General features: G+C 33.8%; 3 protein-coding genes across 3 annotated transcripts; 2 read left to right on the top strand and 1 right to left on the bottom strand.

Annotated features, from left to right (window-relative positions):
• Nucleotides 1-813: 813 nt before the first annotated feature.
• LOC130445814 (uncharacterized) lies at nucleotides 814-2,079 on the top strand. The gene has a single exon (XM_056781698.1). It carries the CDS (start codon nucleotides 814-816, stop codon nucleotides 2,077-2,079), a length of 1,266 nt encoding a protein of 421 aa, XP_056637676.1.
• Nucleotides 2,080-8,125: 6,046 nt separating this feature from the next.
• Nucleotides 8,126-10,372, bottom strand: LOC130445813 (matrix metalloproteinase-16-like). Its single transcript, XM_056781697.1, has 3 exons — nucleotides 10,313-10,372; nucleotides 9,489-10,095; nucleotides 8,126-8,391 (listed from the first exon to the last, which is right to left on the bottom strand). Exons 1-3 carry the CDS (start codon nucleotides 10,370-10,372, stop codon nucleotides 8,126-8,128), a joined length of 933 nt encoding a protein of 310 aa, XP_056637675.1.
• Nucleotides 10,373-12,708: 2,336 nt separating this feature from the next.
• LOC130445812 (uncharacterized) lies at nucleotides 12,709-13,419 on the top strand. The gene has a single exon (XM_056781696.1). It carries the CDS (start codon nucleotides 12,709-12,711, stop codon nucleotides 13,417-13,419), a length of 711 nt encoding a protein of 236 aa, XP_056637674.1.
• The last annotated feature ends 13,678 nt before the right edge of the window (nucleotides 13,420-27,097 follow it).

Here is a 27,097-nt window from a genome sequence, read left to right as displayed (position 1 = left end):
ATTATTTAAATTCAAACATCACCCGAATTCCATTGTGCTCGATCCGAATAATGATTACGAAATAGCTTTGCGATCTTTTCATTCTTATCACAGTATACCAAACATTGAAAATTGTAAGTTTTACTACTACGATACCAAGGGCAAGCTTCAACGTTTTGATTTTCCCACAGGATGTTACGAAATTGCCGATCTTGAAGCGTTTATACGAGATAAATTGGGTGTGGACAATTCAACTAGACCAGAGGGTATATTTTCACTAAAACCCAATCACAATACGTTGAAATGTGAAATTTCCAGTAAATACAAAATTTCATTCAAAGAAGATAATAGTCTTGGGAGAATTTTGGGTTTTTCACCGAAAATACTCGACGCAAACAAAATACACTCGTCAGATCTCCCCGTCAAAATCATTAAAGTATCCAGTATTCGCTTCGATTGTAACATTACCACTGGAGCCTTCGATGCAAACAGACCTGCTCATACTATATACGAATTCGTCATACAAGTGGATCCAGGATATTCCATAGACGAAATTCCTCATAATTTGCTCTATTTACCTGTTATACCACAACGTGAAATAACCAATATCACCGTCATCGCTTTAGACCCAGACGGTCAGCCTGTAAACTTTCGTGGAGAACTAAGTACGTTGGTGTTGGAGCTTAGAGCGCGCGAAGCAAATGGGGCTAATAATAAATCATAAAAGACAGTCTACAGAGCATTCAACTTCATTAGATAAGCTACCATCAAAGCTGAAGCAACTCACGTTCGCAAACAAATTGGTTCTGCAATCGTTGGGTTTTAAATTGAAAAATGACAACAATGTATGGAAAACGTCAACGCCAAAACGACAACATGCCTCCAATGTTTGATATCTACCGTAAGCCGATGTTTGACGATTCAATTCGAAAGGCTGAATACAGAACCTATGCTCCATTTATAAAGTCATTCAATTGCAGTGACATTGTGGAGTTTAGCATTAATCAGGTTGATTCGTTCTTTGCAATGAGCGAAACTTTGTTGTGCATTAAAGGTTCGCTTGAAATACACGGAGCTGGTGACGTAAAATTAGCAAATAATGTTGGAGCCTTTCTATTCGATTCATGTACGTACAGTGAAAGTGCCAGGGAAATGGAAACAGTTCGGGATCCTGGAATAGTGAGTGCCGTACGTGCTATGACTTGTTATAACCAAGAAGATTCCAATCATATGGTTATAGCCGGCTGGAATTACCCGAAAGATCCTATTCTGAATGTTAGCGACAAGTCCTTCAACCTTCAAATACCTCTGAAACATATTTTCAGCATTTTCAACGATTATTCAATGATTACATGTGGGCGAAAAACAATACGACTAGTTCGGGCACGAAATGATAATGATTGCTTATATATTACTGAAAAGAATGTCTCTGGAACGCTCTCCACTACAACAGCTAAAATAAACATTACAAGCGTTGAGCTAAAAGTTAAACATATCTTTCCTAATGACGACATAAAATTAAATCTCATGAAATCCATTCAAAAAAATCAACCTATAGTTATTCCATTTAGGAAGTGGGAGTTACACGAATTATCCTCAATTACTAAAGGAGCAAGACATGAAGTTTGGGCTGTCAAGACATCCACTTCAGTTGAAAGACCTCGTTTTGTTATTGTTTTCTTTCAAACCGACAAACGTAACTTGAGTACAGCTGACCCGACTTTATTTGACAATACCGACGTACAAAGTATAAGACTGTCACTTAATGGTGATTATTGGCCCAATGAAAGAATGCAATTGGATTTCGCTAAAACTGATTACAATGAAGCCTATTTTAACTATACTGAATTCTATCCCAACTACGCAAACTCCACACAGAAGCGCCCCCTGCTGGATTATTCTTCTTTCAAGAAACGAGCATTGTTTGTTATCGATTGTTCAAAACAGGAGGAAAGCATGAAGGCATCCACAGTAGATGTGAAACTTGACATTGAAGCAAACATAGGTTTTCCCGAAAATACCAAACTCTATTGCATCATAATTCACGACTGTGTAATGGAATACTTCCCCCTCACCGAAATTGTTAAAAGCTTGAACTAAATGTTGTGAGTTAGTGTTCGAGCAGACGTCAACATGAGAGTAGCTTTTGTAGACATTCAAGGTTTTGTCGTAGACGGTCTTTTCGTTGCCAAAGAGCTCACCATAGAAATTGGCTTCAAAAGTTCACATTACATATTTTTACCACCGCAACCGTTTTCTACATTAAGTAACGAGGACAAAAAGACCACATCATACTTGGAAAGAAATGTGCACGGCATTCGATACTCTTCAGGAGATGTAGAATATTCTAAAGTAAATGAAATATTAGAAAGCAAGTTATTGTATGCCGCAGACTACATTTACGTTCGAGGACAACAAAAAGTCGAGTTTCTGCAAAAGAAATGCCACATTTTCGGTATTTTTCCACATATTATTGACTGGAAACTGGAAACTTTGCTCAAGATCCAAACCCCTGTCACGCATCTGGACTATTTTCATGTACTGAAAGAAATGTACAACGTCTCCGTCACTGGTTTTTAAATACTGTATTACCATTATAAATAAAGTTTTTTTTTTTTAAATATGTGTTTTATTGAAACACTCTGTATATTCATCAACTTTTATATTACATGAAGATTGGGATTTTCGTTTTACAATTTTCAAAATAATTTTTAAAATTAAAACAAATACAGCCACTAATATTACACATGACATAGCAAAAACAGAATTAATTTTATTTTTTATATCCCCTTCTGTTCTGTTGAACATGGTGTAGGTTGAATACGTCTTAACGGATAAGTAGTTTGCGGCAGTCTACGGGCCAACTGATGGACCTCTTCAGACACCCAGTGAAGACTGCTCCACGTCACTTTCTTATCAAATAAACTAAGATTCTGCATTTGTTTCATAACCTCACTTTTATCTCCATAGAAAAAATATCTTTTCTTTAATTCACCAATGCTATTAATAAACTCTTCAATTCGACGTCTGTACTCTTCTGAAGACATATTACGAAAGAGAACATTCTCATACGTAGACACGTTTGATGGTCGTTTGACGCAGCACTTGACGTTTGACTTAACGACGTGACGTTTGACGAAACGACATGACGTTTGACATAACGACGTGACGTTTGACGTAACGATGTGACGTTTGACGTAACGATGTGACGTTTGACGCAACGACAAGAGAGATACATTTCATGAATATTGTTTTTACTGCTATTACATAAAGATATATTGGAAACTAACAAAAACACAAGAATTTCAAAAATAATTTTATTATAAGAAAACGACAATATTCTACATTTATGAGAGAGATACATTCCATGAATATTGTTTTTACTGCTTTTCTTAAATAAAAGCTCACATTATCGCTGAAACTCGTGACTGTCATAGTATAACACTTATACATGAAGGATGACATCACAATGGAAAGAAAAAAAAAATAAAAATACATTTCTAATAAAGCCCTGTTGGGTACAGACTTATGTCTAACACTAACAACGCTCATATAAATCACCTAAAACGCATACTAAAAAACTATGATAAAACAGATATTTTGATGTGGCATTATGAACCGCCACCGTTCATAATACCGCAAAAACACAGGAATAATTTTATAATAAGAAAACGATAATATTCTACATTTATGAGAGATATATTGTGTATGATACATACGATACAATATTGTTTTTACTGCATAGCGGCCTCAAAAGTATCAATGTCACTGTCTATATCAGAATCATCAAAACGATTATTTCTAGGTATCTCATGTAAATTATTAATACAGGACTTATGTGATTTTATCATGAATAAGACTTTGTTAAAACAACTCTGACACCAATAGGACATTTTTTGATATACACATTCAACAATTTCGTCACCATCAAATACTTCATGACAGTGATCATAATTAACAAAAATGTTCTTTTTTAAATATTTATGGACCGTTCTAAATACAAAATAACATGATTTACAAACATTTATACGATATTGTGGAAGCCAATATCCACTAGACCATACGCAGTAAGTAAATTCTTCAAACATATCTCCCCAATTTGTTTTACTTAATATAGTGTTTCTTAAATATAACGGTATTTCTTTATTATAGTCAATATATTCTATTCCAATGGATGAAGAATTTGGATTACTCTCAGCCTCTTTTATCATCGCATTCCATTTGTAAACAGGAAATTTTTTCACAATTTCCGAGGAAGAGGGGATTGCTCTGCGAAATCGGCTGCTGACTTTATCGTTTCACAAATTTTTATGATGCATAATTCCATTAATGTTGAGGAGTTCATTATCTACAAGAGAGTAAGTTTGGAATACTATAATGACCCCACGGCAGCGTATCATAACTATTGGTAATCAAATATCTTTTATCGTCATGAGGACTTAGCGCAATTTTTGTCTGTTCTATGCTATATACGTTATGAGCATATGACCTAATACAACGTTGAGTAATATTTTTTTCTTTGAAATCATTTAAACAGTTTACATAATCTTCAAAATTTATTTTGTTTTTTACTACATTATATCGAACTCCTTTTGCCTTTTTTACTATTGCACCTGATTGAACTTTAAAAGAATACATTTTAGACCTCAAGCCTGCAAAATGAGTCATAATTTGGCCTTTGTTTTCATCTTTCATAACTCCCAGAACTATTTTATTTACCTGTGGAATATTATAGTTATTATTGATGGGGTAATTTGAAGTATCGAATTTTGTTAAATCAGCTTTTAGCACCTCCGCATATGCATCATCACAGATGAGCTCATACACAAAACTGTCTGTGTCCATGTACATTAATTTACATCTATCAATACCCAATTTCGGAATCATGTAATCATAATGGAATTGATACATACACAGCTTCGACAAATCCAAAACTGTCATACCAACATAAAGAGGCTTATTGAAAACCAATTCTGATTTAGTGAGTTCTACTGCAATTAGGTTTTCATTAAAAACTGTTCGACTATGAAACCTAATACTAGATATCAAATTTTTGGCGCCGTATCGACCATTCCAGGTTTTAACAAGTTTTACAATTCGGTGCTTCCGTATATTTTCCATCGTCTTTCCAAACACAGCATTATTTGCCAATTTATATAAATTTTTCTCAAAGTCATTGGTAGCTGTAGCCCTCAAACGAGTATTTAGTTCGATGTAGGGCCACAGCCATGCAGATTGATTGAATTTCAGAATTTTATGTATCTTTTTAATTTTCAAACCGTTGGCTAACATTTGTTTTAAATTACGATAGTGAACTGTGTATTCTTTTTTACAATAAAGCGTTGTCATTAATTTGGAATAATTTGAGCCTACAGGCTTGCGGTGTTCGGGAGCAAATGGAAAATCTCTGTGAAGATCATGTAATTCATATGGATACTCCAAGTCTACTTGTAATATCCTACGGAAGAATTATCTGCCACAGACATAACATCAAAATTTTCATTATCCAACCATTCAAATCCTCCGTATGGTAATGGTTCACACATAGCCCACCCGTATAAATTATTGACGTCCAGGTAGAGTAAGTACTTTGAGGGTTTTGTAGAATCATATTCAGGCATGTACTTATTGTTAGCATTCGATAATCTACTGCTACAAACCGAAATTCCTCCTCGAATTGCTTTCTCGATAAACATGATCATGTCTACGTCATGCAATAACTCTAATTTACATCCTACATATTTCAACATACAGTCCCAAGTATATCCAGGCATTGTATAGTACCATGCAGGGTCTAAACCATAAGTAATTGAACATTTTCTTCGAAATTGTTCGAAAACATCTGATAAAAGTAAAACATCGGTCTTTAAGTACAGATCAGAATACTGACCCAAATTTTCAATATCAAATGATTTCCACACTGCATGAGCATGAGAATACTTCTCAATACTGATGTTTTTATCCTCCAATTTATTATAAAATGCCTCTATTGGTGGTAGTTCACAAGTATTTAATTTTTCCCAACTATCTATAAAATCGTAACAGAAAACCCCTTTTTTGGCTATTAATTTAAATTGTTCGACACTTAAATTACTAAATTCTCTTTTGGAAATTTTTAAATCATTATCATTCAATGTGGCAGCCAATTCTTCCAAGGAAGCACCCAAAAACCTCAGTGAATCTATGAATCGAAATTTTATATTTGTATCTGAATCGTTAAGTGTAAATGAAATGTATTTTTCTTTATTGATGGGGAGTAAACTGATGTTTCCTCTTTTACTTAATTCCGAAATGATGAAATGGCTATCGTAGTTACTTAAGTTATGGAAAACTGTAGGTACAACAAACAGTTTTTTGAAATTTAAATTGCATGCTTGATGTGCAAAATTTCTAAACTTCCCCGTAAAATGATCGTGATCTCTAACAATGAAAACCCTGTTCACATATGTGACACATTGTTGTCACACGTAAATTTGGTTTTTCTTCCATAGGTGTAATAGTTTTAATTTCTGATTTAATACTTTCAGCTAAATTCGATAATTCATTTGCAAACCAATCCATGCAATCTCTACCTCTGTAGCTCTTGAAAAAACTCAAGTCTTCGTTGTAGCTACATTTTACATAGTAACCAGCACTATATGCTATATGTTTTTGATATTTATTTGTCTTATTATGAAGCTGTGTTTTATCTGTAAATTGTTCTAGCATGCACTCAAAGTCGGCATAAACTACAAAAGGCGTAGTTTGTTTATATATATAATTTCTAAAACTAACAGATTCATATTTTGCAAAAGACATTTTATAATTATTTAATTCAGAGCATAATTTCAAGTGGACATTCAATTTACTTTCACTACTGAAATAATTTATGCAGCGATTGCAAATAAATTTTTTATATGTAGTTTTACTTAACTGACTATTAATTAAACGTGGCAAATCTTTGATCCAGCAGTAGTGATATGTGATTTCTGAATTGTCATTATCTATAGGAGGTGCTTCATAATCGTTTAGCTTTGGAAAATATGTATTTTGAATTAATAAAAGATTTACATGTTTCTCGTGTATTGATTTAGCAAGTCTTACTGGATATACTTTGTAAAATGGTTTTTTATTATTTATTTCAATTAAATCCAAGGCATAGACATTGACGGAAATGTTATTAGATTTTTCAAACTTTGAAATTTGATGCAGGGGCATCGGAGCTTCCAAGTCTTGTGTATAGAAGACTGTGCTATAATATGGATATGAGGAAGTGAATTCTTTATGATTTTTGGCTGGGTACAAAGCACTAACAATTGACCAATAAAAACATGTTTGGTCAGAATTTTTAATGTTTATGCACCCTCGCTTTTTTTGAATAGGTTCTGGAAGTTTAATATAAGATGAGCCGTTTCCAATTTCAAATTTATTGATATTTACTTCTAAAGAAATAATTTTACTTGATGCAAAACCAGAGTCCCTCTCTTGAAATTCTGATAATTTAAAATTAATTTTATCTTTGACGTTCTCGAAAAACCATCGCTCTATATCGGTCGATACATCGATAATAGAATTTTTAGTCATAAAATAATGGAAACTAGAAATTTCATTTTCACCAGATTTTTTAATGAACTCTCCACAAAAACAAACATAAACTTTAACAAAAGAATATTTTTTCCTAAAAATTTCCCTTATTTTATTTTTAAAAATTATTTGACAATCATTTAAAAATTGCGTTAAGTCCTTATGATATAAATTTACTATAAGTCCGGCTTTAATTCTTCTTGTAAATGCAGAAGCTACATTTTCCCATTTAACCCTATTTTTCAGTTTATTATTCAGCCCCATACCTATATTCCTATTTGAAATAAGTTGTTTAAAATGTTTGAAATGTCCTATGTATGTTTGTAATTTCCTAATTGTACCTACATGCAGTCCTCCTTTTTTAATTGTCAAATTACATACTTTAATTTGTTTTTTCAATCGATTCAACCAAATTTCCACATCTCTATCCGTTATCTTATCAAACAATATTTTTCTGACATTTTTAATGACTTGCAGTAAATTTTCAGATTTTTTTACAATATTCATGGTACTCACCTCTCTCTCTCTCTCTCTCTCTCTCTCTCTCTCTCTCTCTCTCTCTCTTTGTGTGTCTTAGGCACGTCTATAGTTCCTCAATTTCAAATGACGCTAGCCGTTGATTTTTTCCAACATCCACTAATCCCTTGAATATAATTCCGTATTTTTCCTTTTCAAATTCTTCAATGACTGGTTTGTAGACACTTGTGACTCTTTGCGGTAAAAACACTACTTCTGTATCTAAATCCAATAAAACTGATTCTCCGAATTTGGAATTGACTATTTTTGCCTTCTTTATAGCCCTCAGAGTATTCAAAGGTAGATCTTGTACTTTTGTTATTGGTTTTCTCTCTGTAATTAGAGACGTTGCGTTAATTTTTTTTAAATCCATCTGAAAAGAGAGAGAGCGCGTAACCCACAAGAAAAAAAAATACTTACATTTTTTGTTAAGGCACAATTTTAACAGATACTAGTATTTGTTCTTCAGAGCTGGTTTCTCTTGCTGGCAGTGGAAGAGACCGACTCCAACACAATGCAACATCTTATTTATACTCATGTCACTATCTCCTTACGATTGTGATAGAATGTTCTAGAAAAAATATTTTATTTGCGACAATTTTGTAATTTTGTAATTTCCTGTAAATGTGGTCCATATGGTTTCCGAATATTCTAATACATTTTCACTATTTCCTGTACATGTGGTCCATTTGGTTTAGAAATATTCTTATCAATTTCCTGCGTTATCAAAAAATTTCTTATTAATAGGTAAAAGTTATCTTAAGATTGGCGTTCGGGAATTTCCAAAAAAAAAAAAAAAATTTAATAAGAGTTTATTTAAAATATACAACATCATTGATAAAAAGAAATTATTTTTGTTAATAAAATTTTGAGATGATTTAAAAGGTTTCTATTTGGACATGGAATATCGAACACGTTCCAATTAAAGGGTCCGGCTGCAACAAGTTTTTTGGTAAACTCATTATATTTGTAGTATGTGGTGTTTTTGAAAAAGTACATGTGTCCGTCAATATACTGGAATGCTCCTGTAACATCTGTGGGTAGTCCAGGGAAAATATCTTTTATTTGTCCTCTATTCCGAACAGTTTTCAAGTTCTTGTCAAATTCAATATAATTACTGTTATTATAAAATACATATATTTTCCCATGATTGCTTTGAAACATTGTGTTTATTTGAGAATTCTTAGGTATAATTAAATTATTTTCCTCAAGTATTTGTAGAGCGGGAAAATCTGCTACATAGTATTTACGGTCATTGACTGCTATTAAATTATCTGAAGAACTTTGAAAAATCTGAATTATGGGACCCACTTCTTCAGGTAAATAATCATCGAGTATTTCTGGTTGCGAGGGAATAAGTTTCGAGTTCAAATCAATTTTCCATAAGGAATTTTCATTAATAATATATAAATGGTAATTTTCAAATTCACCAGCCATGGCAATGAACATATACTCCGGTGTTATGACGCATAAATTTTTATCCGATTCATTTGGTTGATGTGCAAGTGTCTTTGTAGTCGGTGGCAGCGCTGATGTGGGTTTGAAAGGATTATTTACATATGTATTGATTGGTCCATAAAGAGCTTCAAGGGCCATTTTATCATCCTCATCCAATTTAGGAGCAATGTTGAATTGATACCATGGATACATTATTGCTGTCTCAATATCACTGTGAGCAATTCCTAAAATATGCCCAATTTCATGAATTAATACCATAAGTAGGCTAGTCTGATCTTCTGAACTTGATCCATCCAAACTTAAATCCCACTTCTCATCAGCATCAATATGAAGCTCTATACAACTGTTGCCTTTTGGGAAATAAGCATGTGCCAACACCTTTCCGGGGCCATCAAATGTACTGGAGCACTCACCTCTACCTTGGCAATTTGCTCGAAAATAGTGCTTTCCCCGTACAACTGTAATAGATATATCGGGAGCATAAGGCCGTATTTTGTGTATTATTTCAAATTTAAACTTTGAACTGTTACTCCACACTTCAAAAGCCTTTTTGGTTACTTTAAGATATTCTGGAGTTGCCTGAGGGAAATACCATATCAAATCAAATTTTGACCATTTTGATTTAACTCTAAAAGAATGATCATCGTCGGAAGCTGCTTCACTCACATTACATCTTGGTCTATTTAGAAGTTGAATTGTATTTTCATCTAAATCTCCCGTTGCAGAGATATTATATCTTTCTTGAAAACTCAACAAATAATCCTCAAGTTTAGTCAAATCATTTTCATTTGCGTACCCGAACCGGTGTAAATACTTCATAGCATACTGTTGGTCGACAACGCATAGTACTGGACATAGTACTGCAGCTAATATAATGATTAAGATGATCTTCACTCTTCTGCTATCCTCAAAAAACTAATTTCCAATCACATTAATAACGGAATATATAATTTTTAAAAAACCCAAAGACTTTTAACCGACCTGGTATATCAGCGCTCCCGCTGTTATCATCGCAACGAATCTGTCTTGATTACGTGCGTGATACCTTACATTGACAAAAAATCTCTTTTTATTAATACGTTATACTTTTATGTTACAAGATTAGCGAATAATAATGGTATATATAATTTTTTAAAATCCAAAGACTTTTAACCGACCTGGTATATCAGCGCTCCCGCTGTTATCATCGCAACGAATATATAACTTTACGCATGCGCAAAAACGAAGTCTCTCTCTCTTACACATTGTCTCGCTGCTCTCTCTCTAACACACGGTTTTCCCTATTTCTGTAGTCAGACATACGTTGCTCATCTACTTCGGTGATTAACTACCAAACTTAGTAGACGGATTTTCACAAGGTTTGAACCGATCGAAATATTGAATCAAGAACAAGATTTTGATATATGATATGTTGAGGCTAGGTGGAATATTTCGAGATTCAACACATATTCAATATGAAAGATATATTCTTCTTCTGGCATTTTTTATATCGGTCATTAACTCGCAAAATAGTAAACGGATTTCCACACGGTATAAACCAATCGAAAGATTGAATTGAATGGGAGATTTTGATGTTTCATATGTTCCGGTTGGGAGGAATATTTCGAGATTCAACACATGATTAATATGAAAGATATATGCTACTTCTGCCATTTTTTATATGGGTAATTAACTTGCAAACTAGTAGACGGATTTCCACACGGCATAAACCAATCGAAAGATTGAATTGAATGGGAGATTTTGATGTTTCATATGTTCGGTTTGGGTGGAATATTTCGAGATTCAACACATGACTAATATAAAATATATTTGCTTCTTCTGCCTTTTTGTATATCAGTGATTAACTACCAAACTTAGTAGACGGATTTTCACAAGGTTTGAACCGATCGAAATATTAAATCAAAAAGAAGATTTGGATATATGATATGTTGAGGTTAGGTGGAATATTTCCAGATTTAACACATGATTATCATGAAAGATATATGCTACTTCTGCCATTTTTTATATGGGTAATTAATTCGCAAAGTAGTAAACGGATTTCCACACGGCTTAAACCAATCGAAAGATTGAATTGAATGGGAGATTTTGATGTTTCATATGTTCGGGTTGGGTGGAATATTTCGAGATTCAACACATTTTTAATATGAAAGATATATGCTTCTTCTGTCATTTTGTATATCGGTGATTAACTACCAAACTTAGTAGACGGATTTTCACAAGGTTTGAACCGATCGAAATATTGAATCAAAAAGAAGATTTTGATACATGATATGTTGGGATTAGGTGGAATATTTCGAGATTCATCACATGATAAATATGAAAGATATATGCTTCTTCTGCCATTTTTTATATGGGTAATTAACTTGCAAACTAGTAGACGGATTTCCACACGGTATAAACCAATCGAAAGATTGAATTGAATGAGAGATTTTGATGTTTCATATGTTCCGGTTGGGTGGAATATTTCGAGATTCAACACATATTTAATATAAAATATATATGCTTCTTGTCGGAATTAGCGACTTCAATAAAAAAAAGAGGTACAATAAAGTCAAAAATAACACATTTTTCAAAGGTTTTAAGTAATTTATTAAATTCAGAAACAGTTACGGAGGATGATGTAATGCAAATTGTGGAAAGAGTCGAAGCTTTAAAGGAGGTTAAATTTGAGTTCGAAGATATATAGGGTAATATTGAAAAATTAACGGAAGCTGCGGATTTAGATAATCAATTAGAATTACGGCATAAATTCGAAGATGAATATTTTAAACAAATAACGTTAGCAAAACGATTTTTGCGTGAACACGAAATTAAATCGAGTCCGAGTGATTCAACAAGGAGTTCGGAAAATAGTCCCGAAATTCAAACAAATGAGCATTTACAATCATTAAATAATGTTAGGTTACCAACAATAAATCTTCCAAAATACAGTGGCGTGTATCAGAACTGGCTACAATTCAGAGACACTTTCTATTCGTTAATTCATGAAAAATAAATCAGTCAGTAATATTCAAAAGTTTCACTATCTCAGAGCATCACTAGAAGGAGAGGCGGCTCTCGTCATAAAATCACTAGAGATATCAACGGCAAACTATGAGGTAGGGTGGAATGCATTATTAGATCGGTATGATAATTGCTAATTAGTTGCTAATTCACAATCATGTCAAATCATTATTTAACGGTGAATCGGTAATGAAGGAATCTGCTAGCGGGCTGAGAAAACTTATAGATGATTTTTCTAAAAATATGCGGGCACTGAGTCAATTGAATCAACCAGACCCAACCTTTTTCAAATCAAGCAAAATCGAAATTTTGATAGGAGCAGACATATTCTGGGAGGTCATCAGTGCTGGGCAGATACCTTTAGGCCGAAACAACCCCATACTGCAAAAAACTCAATTCGGTTGGATAGTATCAGGTCCAATCGGCGTAAAATCTAGTTCGGTCGCATGCAACTTTATACAAAATGACAATGTCGATACGGATATTCAAAAATGTTTGACTAAGTTTTGGGAAGTGGAAGAAACACCCTTAAAGTTACCAAGGTCGAATGAGGAAAATGCGTGTGAAGAGCATTTTAAGCGATACACTAAACGAGATAAAGACGGGCGTTTTGTAGTAACGTTACCGTTTAAGGAGAATCCTGAAAAACTAGGAAGCTCACGGGAAATAGCAATAAAGCGATTCATGTCTTTAGAACGCAAATTAGAAGGGGACGCACGCTGGAAAAAATTATATGGCGATTTTATGCGCGAATACAAGGATTTAAACCATATGAGTAGGATACAGGATACCGAAACTGACAAAAGTTTCTATATGCCTCACCATGGAGTTATAAAAAATGATAGCTTGACAACGAAGCTTAGAGTCGTCGTCGCCAACTTCTTCCGGATTATCGCTTAATAACTTACAATATGTCGGTCCCACCCTTCAACAAACTCTTTTTTCTATTTTGTTAAGATTTAGGCAACATGAATTGGTAGTAAGCGCGGACATTACAAAAATGTATCGCCAGATTCTAATAGAGCCCGAGCAACACCGGTTTCAGCGGATTTTATGGAGACAAAAGCCGAGTGATACGTTAACTACATACGAATTAAAAACCGTAACGTACGGTACAACAGCGGCATCATATTTGGCAATACGGTGCTTATTTGAGCTGGAGATCGAAAACGAATGTAGATATCCAAAAGCAGCAGAAATTATTAGATTATTAGATTTTTATGTTGACGATCTCCTAAGCGGAGCGGATGATTTATAGGAAACAGCTCAAATGTGTCTCGATATAAGTAACGTATTAAAACAAGGTGGTTTTCAACTGCGAAAATTTTATTCGAACAATCCAGACGTGTTGAAATATGTGGGTGATAATACTGAAAATCATCATGTAATTAATTTTGGAGAGTATGAAAATGCAAAAACATTAGGCATTATGTGGCAGCCTTCTGGCGATAAATTAGTGTTTAGTATATCTGACATATCTGAAACCAAGGTTTCTAAACGAAGCATACTTTCTAACGTCTCACAAATTTGGGACCCCTTGGGCCTCCTATCGCCAAGTGTCATTCTAATGAAAATATTGCTGCAAAAGTTGTGGCTGGAGAGGCTATCGTGGGACGAGGTAGTCCCAATGAAAATCGAAAGGTTTTGGAGTGAATTTAAGGCCGATTTGGCGGTACTAAACTCCTTGAGCATCGCGAGACGCGCTATATGCCAGGGTGCATCGAAATGCACGGATTTTTGGATGCGTCCGAAGATACATTCGGATCTTGTATACAGTGCTTTTCAGATAAAAGTATCCACCTTTAATAACTTTTGTAATACTGGTATTTAGAAAAAATCCAAAAACACGTCAACAGTTCAAACTCTTTAATCTTTTTAACTGTGCTATTTATTCTACTTAAAAAATGCAAACAACAAAAAACTCTACTTTTTATTAAAGTTTGACATTGTCAACTAGAATTTGTAGTCACTATTGATAGTGTAATTTGATACATTATTTATTTTGTTTCTCTGAAATGGTTTACTCTTTGCAAGAAAGAATTGAAATTGTAGGTTTATACTACCAAAATAATAATTGTGCAAGAGCTGCTGCTAGAATATTTAACGAATTACATGACGGAAGACATGCAACTCATAAGTATGTAATTCAACTGATGGAGAACTTTACCACAACAGGGTCTGTTTGCAATAAAGTGCATAAGCGAGAGGGACTCGTAAATAACGAAGCAATCCAAGTGGCAATTTTAGGGCAAGTCAGCTTAGAGGCTCAACAACCCCAATCGTTGTCAACAATATGTAGAGCGATCGGTGTTTCATCTTCTACAGTTTTCCGAGTTCTACATAAATTCAAGTACCACCCATACAAAGTTAAGTTGGTGCACGAGTTGAATGAAGATGATTTTGATCGTCGTCTAGAGTTTTGCGAATCAATGACGCAAATTATCAATAACAATCCACAATTGTTAAACAATATTTGCTTTTCTGATGAATGCTCATGGTCATTAAATGGCTTAGTAAGTAGGCATAATTGTAGATATTGGGCTGAAAGTGATCCACATATTATGCGTGAATTCCATACACAGCATCCCCAAAAGTTAAACGTTTGGTGTGGTATCCTAGGTGACCACATTGTCGGACCTTTCTTCATCAACGGAAATTTAAATGGTGAATCATATCTTGAGTTACTCAGGGAAGGGGTTCACCCACGTATTACAACAATAATAGAAAATGATGATAACCTTTCCGAAGATTTACTGGTATTTCAACAAGACGGAGCTCCCCCACACTATGCTATGCCTGTCCGACAATTTTTAAACGAAACATTCCCCGCTCGTTGGATAGGTAGAAGGGGGCAGATGATGGTGTGGCCACCTAGGTCACCGGATTTAACACCCCTAGACTTCTTTTTATGGGGGTATTTAAAAACAAAAGTTTATGCTACCCAACCAGAATCTCTGGATGATTTACGAGAGAGGATAGAAAATGAATGTCGACAATTAAATCCAGCCGTATTAAGCAATGTCAGAGAGGCATTTCAAAATAGATTATACCATTGTCCGGAAGTGAATGGTACTCATTTTGAACACTTATTGTAACTTCATAATAAATAGCACAGTTAAAAAGATTAAAGAGTTTGAACTGTTGTACAACCCATTTTAGTACAGGCAAATAAGGTGAAAGTAAATAATAAGTAAAATTTGTGCTCTTAAAAGAAAAATTGTTTATCTCATAAACTAACCACTTTAACCTACAAGTATTATACATTTTTGAAATCAGCTCAAAGAGGAGTATCCAAATTTTACATAAAAAATATGACAAGTAATTAAAAAAAATAAAGGGGATGCTGCTAGGGGTGAGGGGGTGGCTTTTCCAGTAAGTTTAAATAAGCCATAATGCTTGCCCCTTCCAACATAAATTGACGTGTTTTTGGATTTTTTCTAAATACCAGTATTACAAAAGTTATTAAAGGTGAATACTTTTATCTGAAAAGCACTGTATACCTGAGATCTATCGACGCGAATGGTGAAGTGTTTACAAGTCTTCTATGCGCAAAGTCCAAGGTCGCACCGTTAAAGACCGTTACGCTGCCGCGACTCGAGTTAATGGCAGCCGTAACCTTAGTCAGATTGTCGAATGAAGTCAAAAGGTCATTGCGTATAAAAATTGATCAGTGCGTTTACTGGTCAGATTCAACGGTAGTTTTGGGATGGCTGAAGCATCCACCCAATCAATTGAAGCCCTTCGTTGCTAATCGTGTCGCCGAAATCCAAGACTTGTCGGCAGCTGATAGCTGGCGTCACGTACCGACTAAAAGCAATCCCGCAGACCTCGTATCGAGAGGTGTAAAACCCAGAAATTTATTGTTTAATTCGCTGTGGTGGGAGGGGCCTCCATTTCTAAAAGAAAGAAAGGAGAGCTGGCCTGAATGTCCTAACAAAAACGAAAATTTGCCCGATATTCGTAAACAAAAGGTTAATTTACTTATCTTGTGTTCAGAAAATGATTTTATTAAACATTTTTCGGACGTAAATAAACTCAAACGAATCACCGCATATATAAGACGTTTCTATTTAAACTGTAAGGCCAAGGGAAATCCTGAACTAAGTAATAGTGGACCATTGGAAGTTTCTGAATTAGACGGTGCATTAAACTGTTTGACAAAATTATCGCAAGGCGAATTCTTTCATCGTGATATTAACAAATTGAACAAGAATAAACCTGCCGCTGACTGCAAAATTATTAGTCTTAATCCGTTTTTGGACCGCGATGGCATTTTACGAGTTGGCGGACGGTTAACCAATGCCAAATTTGCTTTTGAGAAAAAACACCCGGCAATTTTATCGTCTAAAAGTCATTTAGCCGAGTTACTAGTAAGGAACACGCATTTACGATTGATGCACGTTGGACCGCAGCACACGTTGGTTACGCTCCGTGAAAGGTTCTGGATGTAGGCGGACGCGCATTAGTTAAAAACGTTGTGCGAAAATGCATTCCATGTTTTAGGTATAAACCCACTCAAACTCAACCCATAATGCCGTTTGAATTCGTCGGCGTTGATTATGCCGGACCTATGTTGATCAAAAATAAATCCGGAAGAGGATACAAGGTATCCAAAGCTTACATATGCCTCTTTGTTTGTTGCGTTACGAAAGCAGTACATACAGAGTTGGTGAGTAATCTTAGTACGGATGCTTTTCTATTGGCTTTAAAACGATTTGTCTCACGACTCAAGCCCGCTTGTATTTACAGTGACAACGGCACAAACTTAGTAGGGGCCAACAATGCCCTAAAGGAACTGGGAAGGTTTATTATTAATAACGAAACAAATTTAACAAACTCCTTTCAAGCTGATGACATAACTTGGAAGTTTATACCTCCGCGATTTCCTCACTTTGGAGGACTTTGGGAATCGGGAATTAAATGTATTAAGTATCATCTAAGACGTGTTACAAAAGATTTGTCATTCACTTTCGAACAGTTGTATCCTATATTGACCGAAGTGGAAGCAATTCTAAATTCTCGACCATTATCGCCCCTATCAGACTCTCCTCATGACCTTCATCCTTTAACACCATCACACTTCTTAATCGGTCGATCATCAAATGCTGCTCCTGAGCCTAACATAACCCACTTGCCGAGAAATCGGTTATCCATGTATCAGCATCTAGCCCAAGTTAAACAGCACCTTTGGAAAAGATGGAACAAGGAATATGTGAGCGAATTACAAACGCGAACCAAATGGAAATTTAACTACGACTCGCTCAGGGCAAACACATTAGTGCTGCTAAAGCAGCACAACCAACTCCCAATGAAATGGAAACTAGGACGCGTGGAAGCCATTCATCCCGGCGCAGACGGCGTAGCAGGAGTAGCCACAATCCGTACCACCGACGGCCACGTAAAAAGATCTTTTGCCAAGATCTGCCCGTTGCCGCTTGACGACAAGGAGTAGTGAAAGACTAATGAACTGTGTTTTTTTTGCTCTTTTCGTGATGACTACGTAAGTGTAATTGGCCTCATCGTTCTTTATGCAAAATCCACTTCTCTAGACTCTGATTCCATAGAACTGAACAGTTGAAACTTCTTTCAAGGCGGGGGGCATGTTCAGTTTCCCCAGTATGCCTGCGGAAAAGTGCGTATCGGCAACGCCGCTTAATAAGAGCTTCTTGGCGAGGCCAAGTATTAAAAAAGTGCGAACAACGAGTGCAAAAAGAGATTCGATTGTTTTCCGTACTGAAACGTAGTAGTTTGTAACGTTATGTTATTAATACAGTTTTGATTATAACCTTAGAAAATATAGCTGATTTTTAGTAGATGTAAAATTGGGTTTGATTTCAAGTAAAAGAATATCAATCCTAAACAAAGGATATATGCTACTTCTGTCATTTTGTATATCAGTGATTAACTACCAAACTTAGTAGACGGATTTTCACAAGGTTTGAACCGATCGAAATATTGAATCAAAAACAAGATTTTGATATATGATATGTTGAGGTTAAGTGGAATATTTCGAGATTCAACACATGATAAATATGAAATATATATGCTACTTCTGTCATTTTTTATATGGGTAATTAACTTGCAAACTAGTAGACGGATTTCTACACGGTATAAACCAATCGAAAGATTGGATTGAATGGGAGATTTTGATGTTTCATATGTTCCGGTTGGGTGGAATATTTCGATATTCAACACATGATTAATATGAAAGATATATGCTACTTCTGCCATTTTTTATATGGGTAATTAACTTGCAAACTAGTAGACGGATTTCCCCACGGTATAAACCAATCGAAAGATTGAATTGAATGGGAGATTTTGATGTTTCATATGTTCCGGTTGGGTGGAATATTTCGAAATTCAACACATATTTAATTGTTAAAATTAATCTTTAAAATAATTTTTTATTATGTTAAAATAAGTCGAAAACGTGGCAACGCCGCCCAACATAAAGTTTTTTTCTATTTTTGTATTAATTAGAAATGTGTTGTTGATATATCGCCATTAAAACCCAACTAACACATGTTTTAATATTATTAATAAATAATACAGTCCACACATCAACAATTAGTTTATTTGAACCAGCAAAGAATTTTAAACATTTTGGTCTTCGATCCAGATAAATATAAGATAGAAAAATATCTAAACAGTGTAAAAACTATCTGGAATTTAAAAACAATCGAGTGTGTCCAGTGGCCCAGAGAAGAGGCGAAGAAAAATATCGATAAGCGATAGTGACTAACTGACTGAACGACTGCAATTCAGGTACTTTTTCCATATAATTCCTATTTTATTCTATTTTTTCTCCTTTATCTTAGGATCATTTGTTCTATTTAATCAGAAAATGGTCGAAACTCTTCAATAAACTATTGAAAATTGATTCAATTATTTCAATAAAAATTACAATTTAAAGGTGTTAAGACAATTTTAGCGTTATTTTACATCGCAACAAGATATGCGACGTATTTTTCTTACAATTTTCAATTGAACAGCTTATAATAATACAATTTATTTTCTATTCAGTCTAGGCAATTTATAATACAATTTCATTAGATTGATTTATAAAAATCACATGCAATTATTTTAAAAGATACAAATTACTACTTTACTTACAATTTTAAGCCTAGTAAGAAGGTACAATCAATGTTAAGCAATTGAAGTAGCTATTTCATCACAATTAAGGTGCAATTTTCTGTCGTAGGTTATTTTTTGATAATAAATTACAATTTAAACTGCAATAATGCCCCCAATAGAGAATATTGACCTCACAATTTTATACCGTAAAAGAGGTACAATTATACAAAAACTTACATTATTAGAAAAATTCATAGATAAAATTAACGAATCAGTTCCAGGATTTAATGAAATACAAATGCGATACGACAATCACTTAAATTTATTAGATGAATTTGACAAAATCTAATCGATTATAGAGTCTGAATGTAAAGAGGATGACTTAGATGAACAATTCAATGAACGCGATACATTTCAAGATAGATATTATGCTGCTTTTGATTTTTTGAAACAATTTATACAAACTTTACAACCACGTCTAGATACAAGCGTTGAACAAAATTCAAATTAAGTTAACAACATTTCGTCGAATAATTTTGATCCTCTTCAGAATGTTTTATTACCAAAGTTAAAATTACCTAGCTTTGATGGAGAGTTTCATCATTGGCTTCAATTTAAAACCAATTTTAAAACTATCATATATGACAATACAAATTTGAATGAGAATCAGAAATTTCAGTTTTTAAAGGCGTCTCTAGAAGGGTACGCTTCTCGATTTATTGAAGGTTTAGACAGTACAGACAAACCATTTGAAAGAGCTTGGAACCTTTTAGGTGAAAGATTTGATAAAAAACATTTCTTAATCGATAGCCATTTCAAGTTTATTCTAAGTGTGTAAAATATTGTTAGAGAAAATTATATACAATTCCGTAAGTTATTAGATGAAATTTCTAAACATTTAACATCGCTAGAAGGCTTAAAGTTAACTAAACATATTTTATACGACTCCTTTATTATTCATATTGTGTCCAATAAATTGGACAAAAATACGATTCGTGACTGGAAAGAAATGAAATATCATTCTGAATTACCAACTTTGGACGAATTTATGAATTTCTTGAAAGACAAATCTGACATTTTACAATATTTGGACGAGTCTCAACAATCAACTAAATCCATAGGCAGTTTAAGTAAGAATAAGAACAATCCAGTACATATGCTTTTATCAACAAATAAATCATTGTCCTGTAATTATTGTAAACAAGCGCATACAATTTATAAGTGTCCTCAGGTTTTAGCTTTCAATGTTGATACAAGAATTCATAAAATTAAAAATTTGCACTTATGCGAAAATTGTTTACTTGCAGGTCATGATAAACAAAATTGTAAACACGGCAAATGTACAATATGCAAAAGAAAGCACAATACACTGCTTCACAAATAATATAATGTAGTACCCCCGGCAAATAATCCTTCTAATGAACCAACAACTTCGATGAATGTAGTTGTAAACCACAATAATTCAAACACGATTTTAAAAGCGGAAGCTTTCGTCAATTCACTGTTATCTACCGTCTCATGTCAAATTAAAGACAACCAAGGCAATTTTCATCAAATAAGAGCACTGCTGGATTGTGGAGCTCAATCCAATATAATAACTGAAAGGCTGTGTAGTTTACTAAATATACCATTGTTACCTACCAATGTCTCAATTTCTGGAATAGGTAAATCTGTATCTTATATAAATAAAAAATGTTCTATTTCTCTTTATTCTTGCGTTAATGATCATGAATATACAATTTCATGTTTAGTCGTCCCTGTAATAACTGGTAATATTCCATTTGCTTATTTTAATCCTAGTACATTAAAGATACCGGAACATGTTCAATTATCTGATCCCAGTTTTGGATGTCCATAAGAAGTCGATTTATTGTTGGGCGCCAATATATTTTGGGATTTGTTATTAAAAGAAAAAATAAAATTGGGAAATAATATGTTAGTTAACACTGTATTTGGATGGATAGTAACAGGTGGGCTTCCAATTGATAATAATAAAACAATCATGTGTAACCTTTCAAGTCATATTCCTGAAGATGACCAATAAAGAAATTCTGTGAAATTGAAGAAATAAAAGATAGTAATCAATTTTTATCTCAAGACGATATTGTGTGTGAGTCTTTATTTAACGAAAATACTTTCTGCATAGAAAACAGTCAGTTTGTAGTGAAATTTCCGTTAAAACAATCCCCAGAGCTATTGGGCAGGTCTAAACCCGAAGCAATTAGAAGATTTAAGACATTAGAAAAACGGTTCGTGGATGTTCAATTTAAACAATTATACACCGATTTTATTCAAGAATATGAAACTTTAGGTCATATGACTAAATTAACTATTGAACCCGATGGAATTAAATACTTTTTACCACATCATGGTATTTTAAAAGAAATGAGTACGACAACTCGTTTACGCGTAGTTTTTGATGGAAGCTGTAAGACGTCTACAGGGTGGTCGCTTAACGATCTACAATATATCGGCCCTAAAGTTCAGAATGACATTATAAACATTCTTTTACGATTCAGAACATATAAATTCGTGGTTTCCGCTGACATATCAAAAATTTATCGTCAAATTATCATAGATCGAGAGCATAGACCTTTACAACAGATACTATGGCGTGATAACCCCAAAAGTAACTTTTGCACTTATCACTTGAATACAGTTACATATGGAACTCGATCAGCTCCATATCTTGCTATCAAGTGTATTAAGACGCTAGCGGAACACAATATGAATCAATACCCCAAAGCCTGTGAAACAATACTAAAGGACATGTACGTGGACGATTTGTTGACCGGTTCTAACGATTTAATAGAATTACAAAAATTATGCAAAGACATATATGATGTCTTATCATCCGCTAATTTCATTTTAAGAAAGTGGATTTCTAATAATTTTCAAGTAGTTTGTGGCTTCAAAGATAACAATATCTCAAATGCAATTTTAGATATAGGTGATAAAGAAAGTTGTAAAACTTTGGGAATCCAATGGGACAATAAAAATGACATTCTAAAATATACAATTAAACAATTTACCCATCGAAACACAATTACTAAACGTCACATTCTTTCAATTATTGCTCAAATTTACGATCCTTTAGGGTTATTGAGCCCTTCAATAGTTATTGCAAAATTAATAATACAGAAATTATGGTCCCTACACATTAGATGGGATGAGCCTATTCCACAAGATATAGAACAAACTTGGTATCGATTTCAGAATGAACTTGGCAGTTTAAATCAATTATCTATTCCTAGAAATGCTATTTATTTAAACTATGTACTTACAGATGTCCATTGCTTCTGCATATACTTAGTGTTGACGATAACGGAAGTTATAACGTTCAATTACTATGTGCCAAAACCAAAGTGTCGCCACTGAAGACAATAACAATTCCAAACTTGAATTGTGTGCTTGTCTTCTAGGAGCACAACTAGTAAATACTGTGGTCAATGCCCTCAATTTAAAAAATATTCATTATTGTTTGTGGTCCGATTCTCAAGTCGCCCTATGTTGGATTAACACGGAACCCAATTTATTACAGACCTTTGTTGCTAATCGCGTATCTAAAATACAATCTCCCACGAACATTGAAAATTGGAGGTATGTTAGTACTAAGGAAAACCCTGCAGATTTAGCATCTCGAGGTATAATGCCTAAAATGCTGATGTCAAGGGCAATTTGGTGGAAAGGACCTCAATTTTTATTGTTACAATCATCAGATTGACCAATTACTAATTTTTCAATTTCTAAACACGATCTCCCAGAACTAAGAAAATCTAAAACTGTTTTGGTCATATAACAACATACAAAAATTTGTGATTTATTTACAAAATTCTCTTGTTTACAACGATTAAAAAGAGTCACAGCATATTGTATGCGTTTTATCAATAATGCACGAAAATCTGATACCAAAGTTATTGGCCCATTATCAGTTGAAGAATTGGAAAACACCAATACTATTTTAATTAAATTATCTCAAATGGAATCATTTTCCGAGGAGCTAGAATTACTTCGTAAAAACAAGCAATTAGATGCTAAACATAAATTTGCCTCGTTAGCGCTCTTTATTGATGAGAAAGGAATCATCAGATTGGGGGACGATTAAAAAATACTTACTTACCATTTAACATCAAACATCCAATCTTACTCTCAAGTAAACACAATTTTACCAAGCTAATTTTTAATCATAAACATAGTCAATTGTTACACCCAGGACCACAACTACTATTAAGTTCGGTTCGACAATTCTACTGGACTGTTGGTGGTTCTATATTAGCCAAACAAACAGTGAGAAATTACGTGAATTGTTTCAAGTTCAATCCTATTCCATTTTCCTGTCCAATGTCAAACCTACCGAATGAAAGAATTAGGCCTACGCTTCCATTTGAAGTGACCGGAGTTGATTATGCCGGCCCATTCTATATTTTGAACAAACCAGGTAAAGGAGCTAAACTTAAATGTTATTTGGCTATTTTCGTTTGTTTTTGCACTAAGGCAATACATTGCGAAATAGTAACTGATTTAACTTCCAACAATTTCTTAGCATGCTTAAAACGCTTTGTATCTAGACAAGGTGTTCCCAAAATAATATATTCCGATAACGGAACTACATTTCACGGCACTAACAACTTATTGAAAGATCTTAGTAAATTTTTATTTGACAATCAGGCCTCTATTGTCAATTCTACCAGTCAATATAATATACAATGGAAGTTTATTCCTCCGTACACCCCAAATCATGACGGATTGTGGGAAGCAGCCGTTAAAAGTTGTAAATTTCATTTGAAGCGAGCTCTTATTAATAATAATGTGACTTACGAAGAAATGTGCACCTTAGTGATACAAATCGAAGGTATATTAAACTCTCGACCATTGTTTGCGCAATCAAATGACCCTAATGACTTGTCACCCATTACACCATCCCATTTCTTAATAGGTCGAGTTCTGACCTCCATTCCCAACATTGACTATACTAATACCAACAAGTATCGTTTGACTCGATTAGAACACATCCAGAAACTCTACCAACAATTTTGGCGAAGATTTTCAAGACAATATATTTCTCAGCTACATCAGCAGTACAAGTGAAAAGACGCCCCATCAACTATTTCTGTGGGCACTTTAGTCTTAATAAGAAACACCCTATATCCACCATGCCTATGGCCAATGGGAATAATTAGGAAATTATTTCCCGGAAGAGATGGCATTACAAGAGTTGCTGAAGTCCAAACCCATAAGGGACTAATTATTCGTTCCATCAGACATTTGTGTCCATTACCAAGACAAGAAGACATAGACAATTGAATCGATTTATTGCAATCTTAATACAGTGATAGACTTTGTAAACATAGGTATATATTATCAAGTAAATTTCTACAATAAGCTGTTTTGAAGGCATCCCTTCAAAGAGGGGGCTATTATGTTAAAATTAATCTTAAAAATAATTTTTTATTATGTTAAAATAAGTCGAAAACGTGGCAACGCCGCCCAACATAAAGTTTTTTTCTATTTTTGTATTAATTAGAAATGTGTTGTTGATATATCGCCATTAAAACCCAACTAACACATGTTTTAATATTATTAATAAATAATACAGTCCACACATCAACAATTAATTTATTTGAACCAGCAAAGAATTTTAAACATTAATATAAAATATATATGCTTCTTGTGCAATTTTGTATATCGGTCATTATCTCGCAAAATAGTAGACGGATTTCCACACGGCTTAAACCAATCGAAAGATTGAATTCAATGGGATGTTTCATATGTTCGCGTTAGGTGGAATATTTCGAGATTCAACACATTTTTAATATGAAAGATATATGCTACTTCTGTCATTTTGTATATCTGTGATTAACTACCAAACTTAGTAGACGGATTTTCACATGGTTGGAACCGATCGAAATATTGAATCAAAAACAAGATTTTGATATATGATATGTTGAGGTTAGGTGGAATATTTCGAGATTCAACACATGATAAATACGAAAGATATATGCTACTTCTGTCATTTTTTATATGGGTAATTAACTTGCAAAATAGTAGAAGGATTTCCACACGGTATAAACCAATCGAAAGATTGAATTGAATGGGAGAATTTGATGTTTCATATGTTCCGGTTGAGTGGAATATTTCGAGATTCAACACATGATTAATATGAAAGATATATGCTACTTCTGCCATTTTTTATATGGGTAATTAACTTGCAAACTAGTAGACGGATTTCCACACAGTATAAACAAATCGAAAGATTGAATTGAATGGGAGATTTTGATGTTTCATATGTTCGGGTTGGGTGGAATATTTCGAGATTCAACACATATTCAATAAGAAAAATATATTCTTCTTCTTGCATTTTTTATATCGGTCATTAACTCGCAAAATAGTAAACGGATTTCCACACGGTATAAACCAACGAAAGATTGAATTGAATGGGAAATTTTGATGTTTCATATGTTCGGTTTGGGTGGATTATTTCGAGATTCAACACATGATTAATATGAAATATAACTACCAAACTAGTAGACGGATTTTTTTCACAAGGTTTGAACCGATCGAAATATTGAATCAAAAAGAAGATTTTGATATATATGTTGAGGTTAGGTGGAATATTTCCAGATTTAACACATGATTAATATGAAAGATATATGCTGCTTCTGCCATTTTGTATATTAACTACCAAACTAGTAGACGGATTTTTTCACAAGGTTCCAACGTATCGAAATATTGAATCAAAAAGAAGATACTGATACATGATATTTTGAGGTTACCTGGAATATTTCGAGATTTAACACAGGATTATTATGAAACATATATGCTACTTCTGCCATTTTTCATATGAGTAATTGATTCGCAAACTTGTAGTCAGATTTCCACACGGTTTAAACCAATCGAAAGATTGAATTGAATTTCGAGATTCAACACATATTTAATATCAAAGATATATTCTTCTTCTGCCATTTTTTATATCGGTCATTAACTCGCAAAATAGTAGACGGATTTCCACACGGCTTAAACCAATCGATAGATTGAATTGAATTGAATGAAAAAAATATATATGCTTCTTCTGCAATTTTGTATATCGGTCATTAACTCGCGAAATATTAGACGGATATCCACACGGTTTGAAGCAATCGGAAGATAGAAATGAATGGGAGATTTTGATTTTTCATATGTTCGGGTTGGATGGAATATTTCAAGATTCAACACATATTTAATATGAAAGATATATTCTTCTTCTGCCATTTTTCATATCGGTCATTAACTCGCAAAATAGTAGACGGATTACCACACGGTTTAAACCAATCGAAATATTGAATTGAATGGGAGATTTTGATGTTTCATATGTTCGGGTTGGGTGGAATGTTTCGAGTTTTAACACATATTTAATATAAAATATATATGCTTCTTCTGCAATTTTGTATATCGGTCATTAACTCGCAAAATAGTGGACGGATTTCCACACGGTTTGAACCAAACGGAAGATTAAATTGAGGTAGAG

This window comes from Diorhabda sublineata, chromosome 6 (genome assembly GCF_026230105.1).
Source record: "Diorhabda sublineata isolate icDioSubl1.1 chromosome 6, icDioSubl1.1, whole genome shotgun sequence".
Classification (NCBI taxonomy): Eukaryota; Metazoa; Arthropoda; class Insecta; order Coleoptera; family Chrysomelidae; genus Diorhabda; species Diorhabda sublineata.
This window is presented reverse-complemented; position numbering and strand designations above follow the sequence as displayed.

Excerpts from the sequence above, each read along its gene's own strand:
- LOC130445814 (XM_056781698.1), top strand. The coding sequence starts at position 814 with ATGACAACAATGTATGGAAAACGTCAACGCCAAAACGACAACATGCCT.
- LOC130445813 (XM_056781697.1), bottom strand. The coding sequence starts at position 10,372 with ATGTCCAGTACTATGCGTTGTCGACCAACAGTATGCTATGAAGTATTT. Across the intron at positions 10,096-10,312 it reads AAGTATTTACACCGGTTCGG|GCAACTCCAGAATATCTTAA; the intron begins GTACGCAAATGA and ends TATTTCCCTCAG. Across the intron at positions 8,392-9,488 it reads TATGTTCATTGCCATGGCTG|AGAGAAAACCAATAACAAAA; the intron begins GTGAATTTGAAA and ends CTCTAATTACAG.
- LOC130445812 (XM_056781696.1), top strand. The coding sequence starts at position 12,709 with ATGAAGGAATCTGCTAGCGGGCTGAGAAAACTTATAGATGATTTTTCT.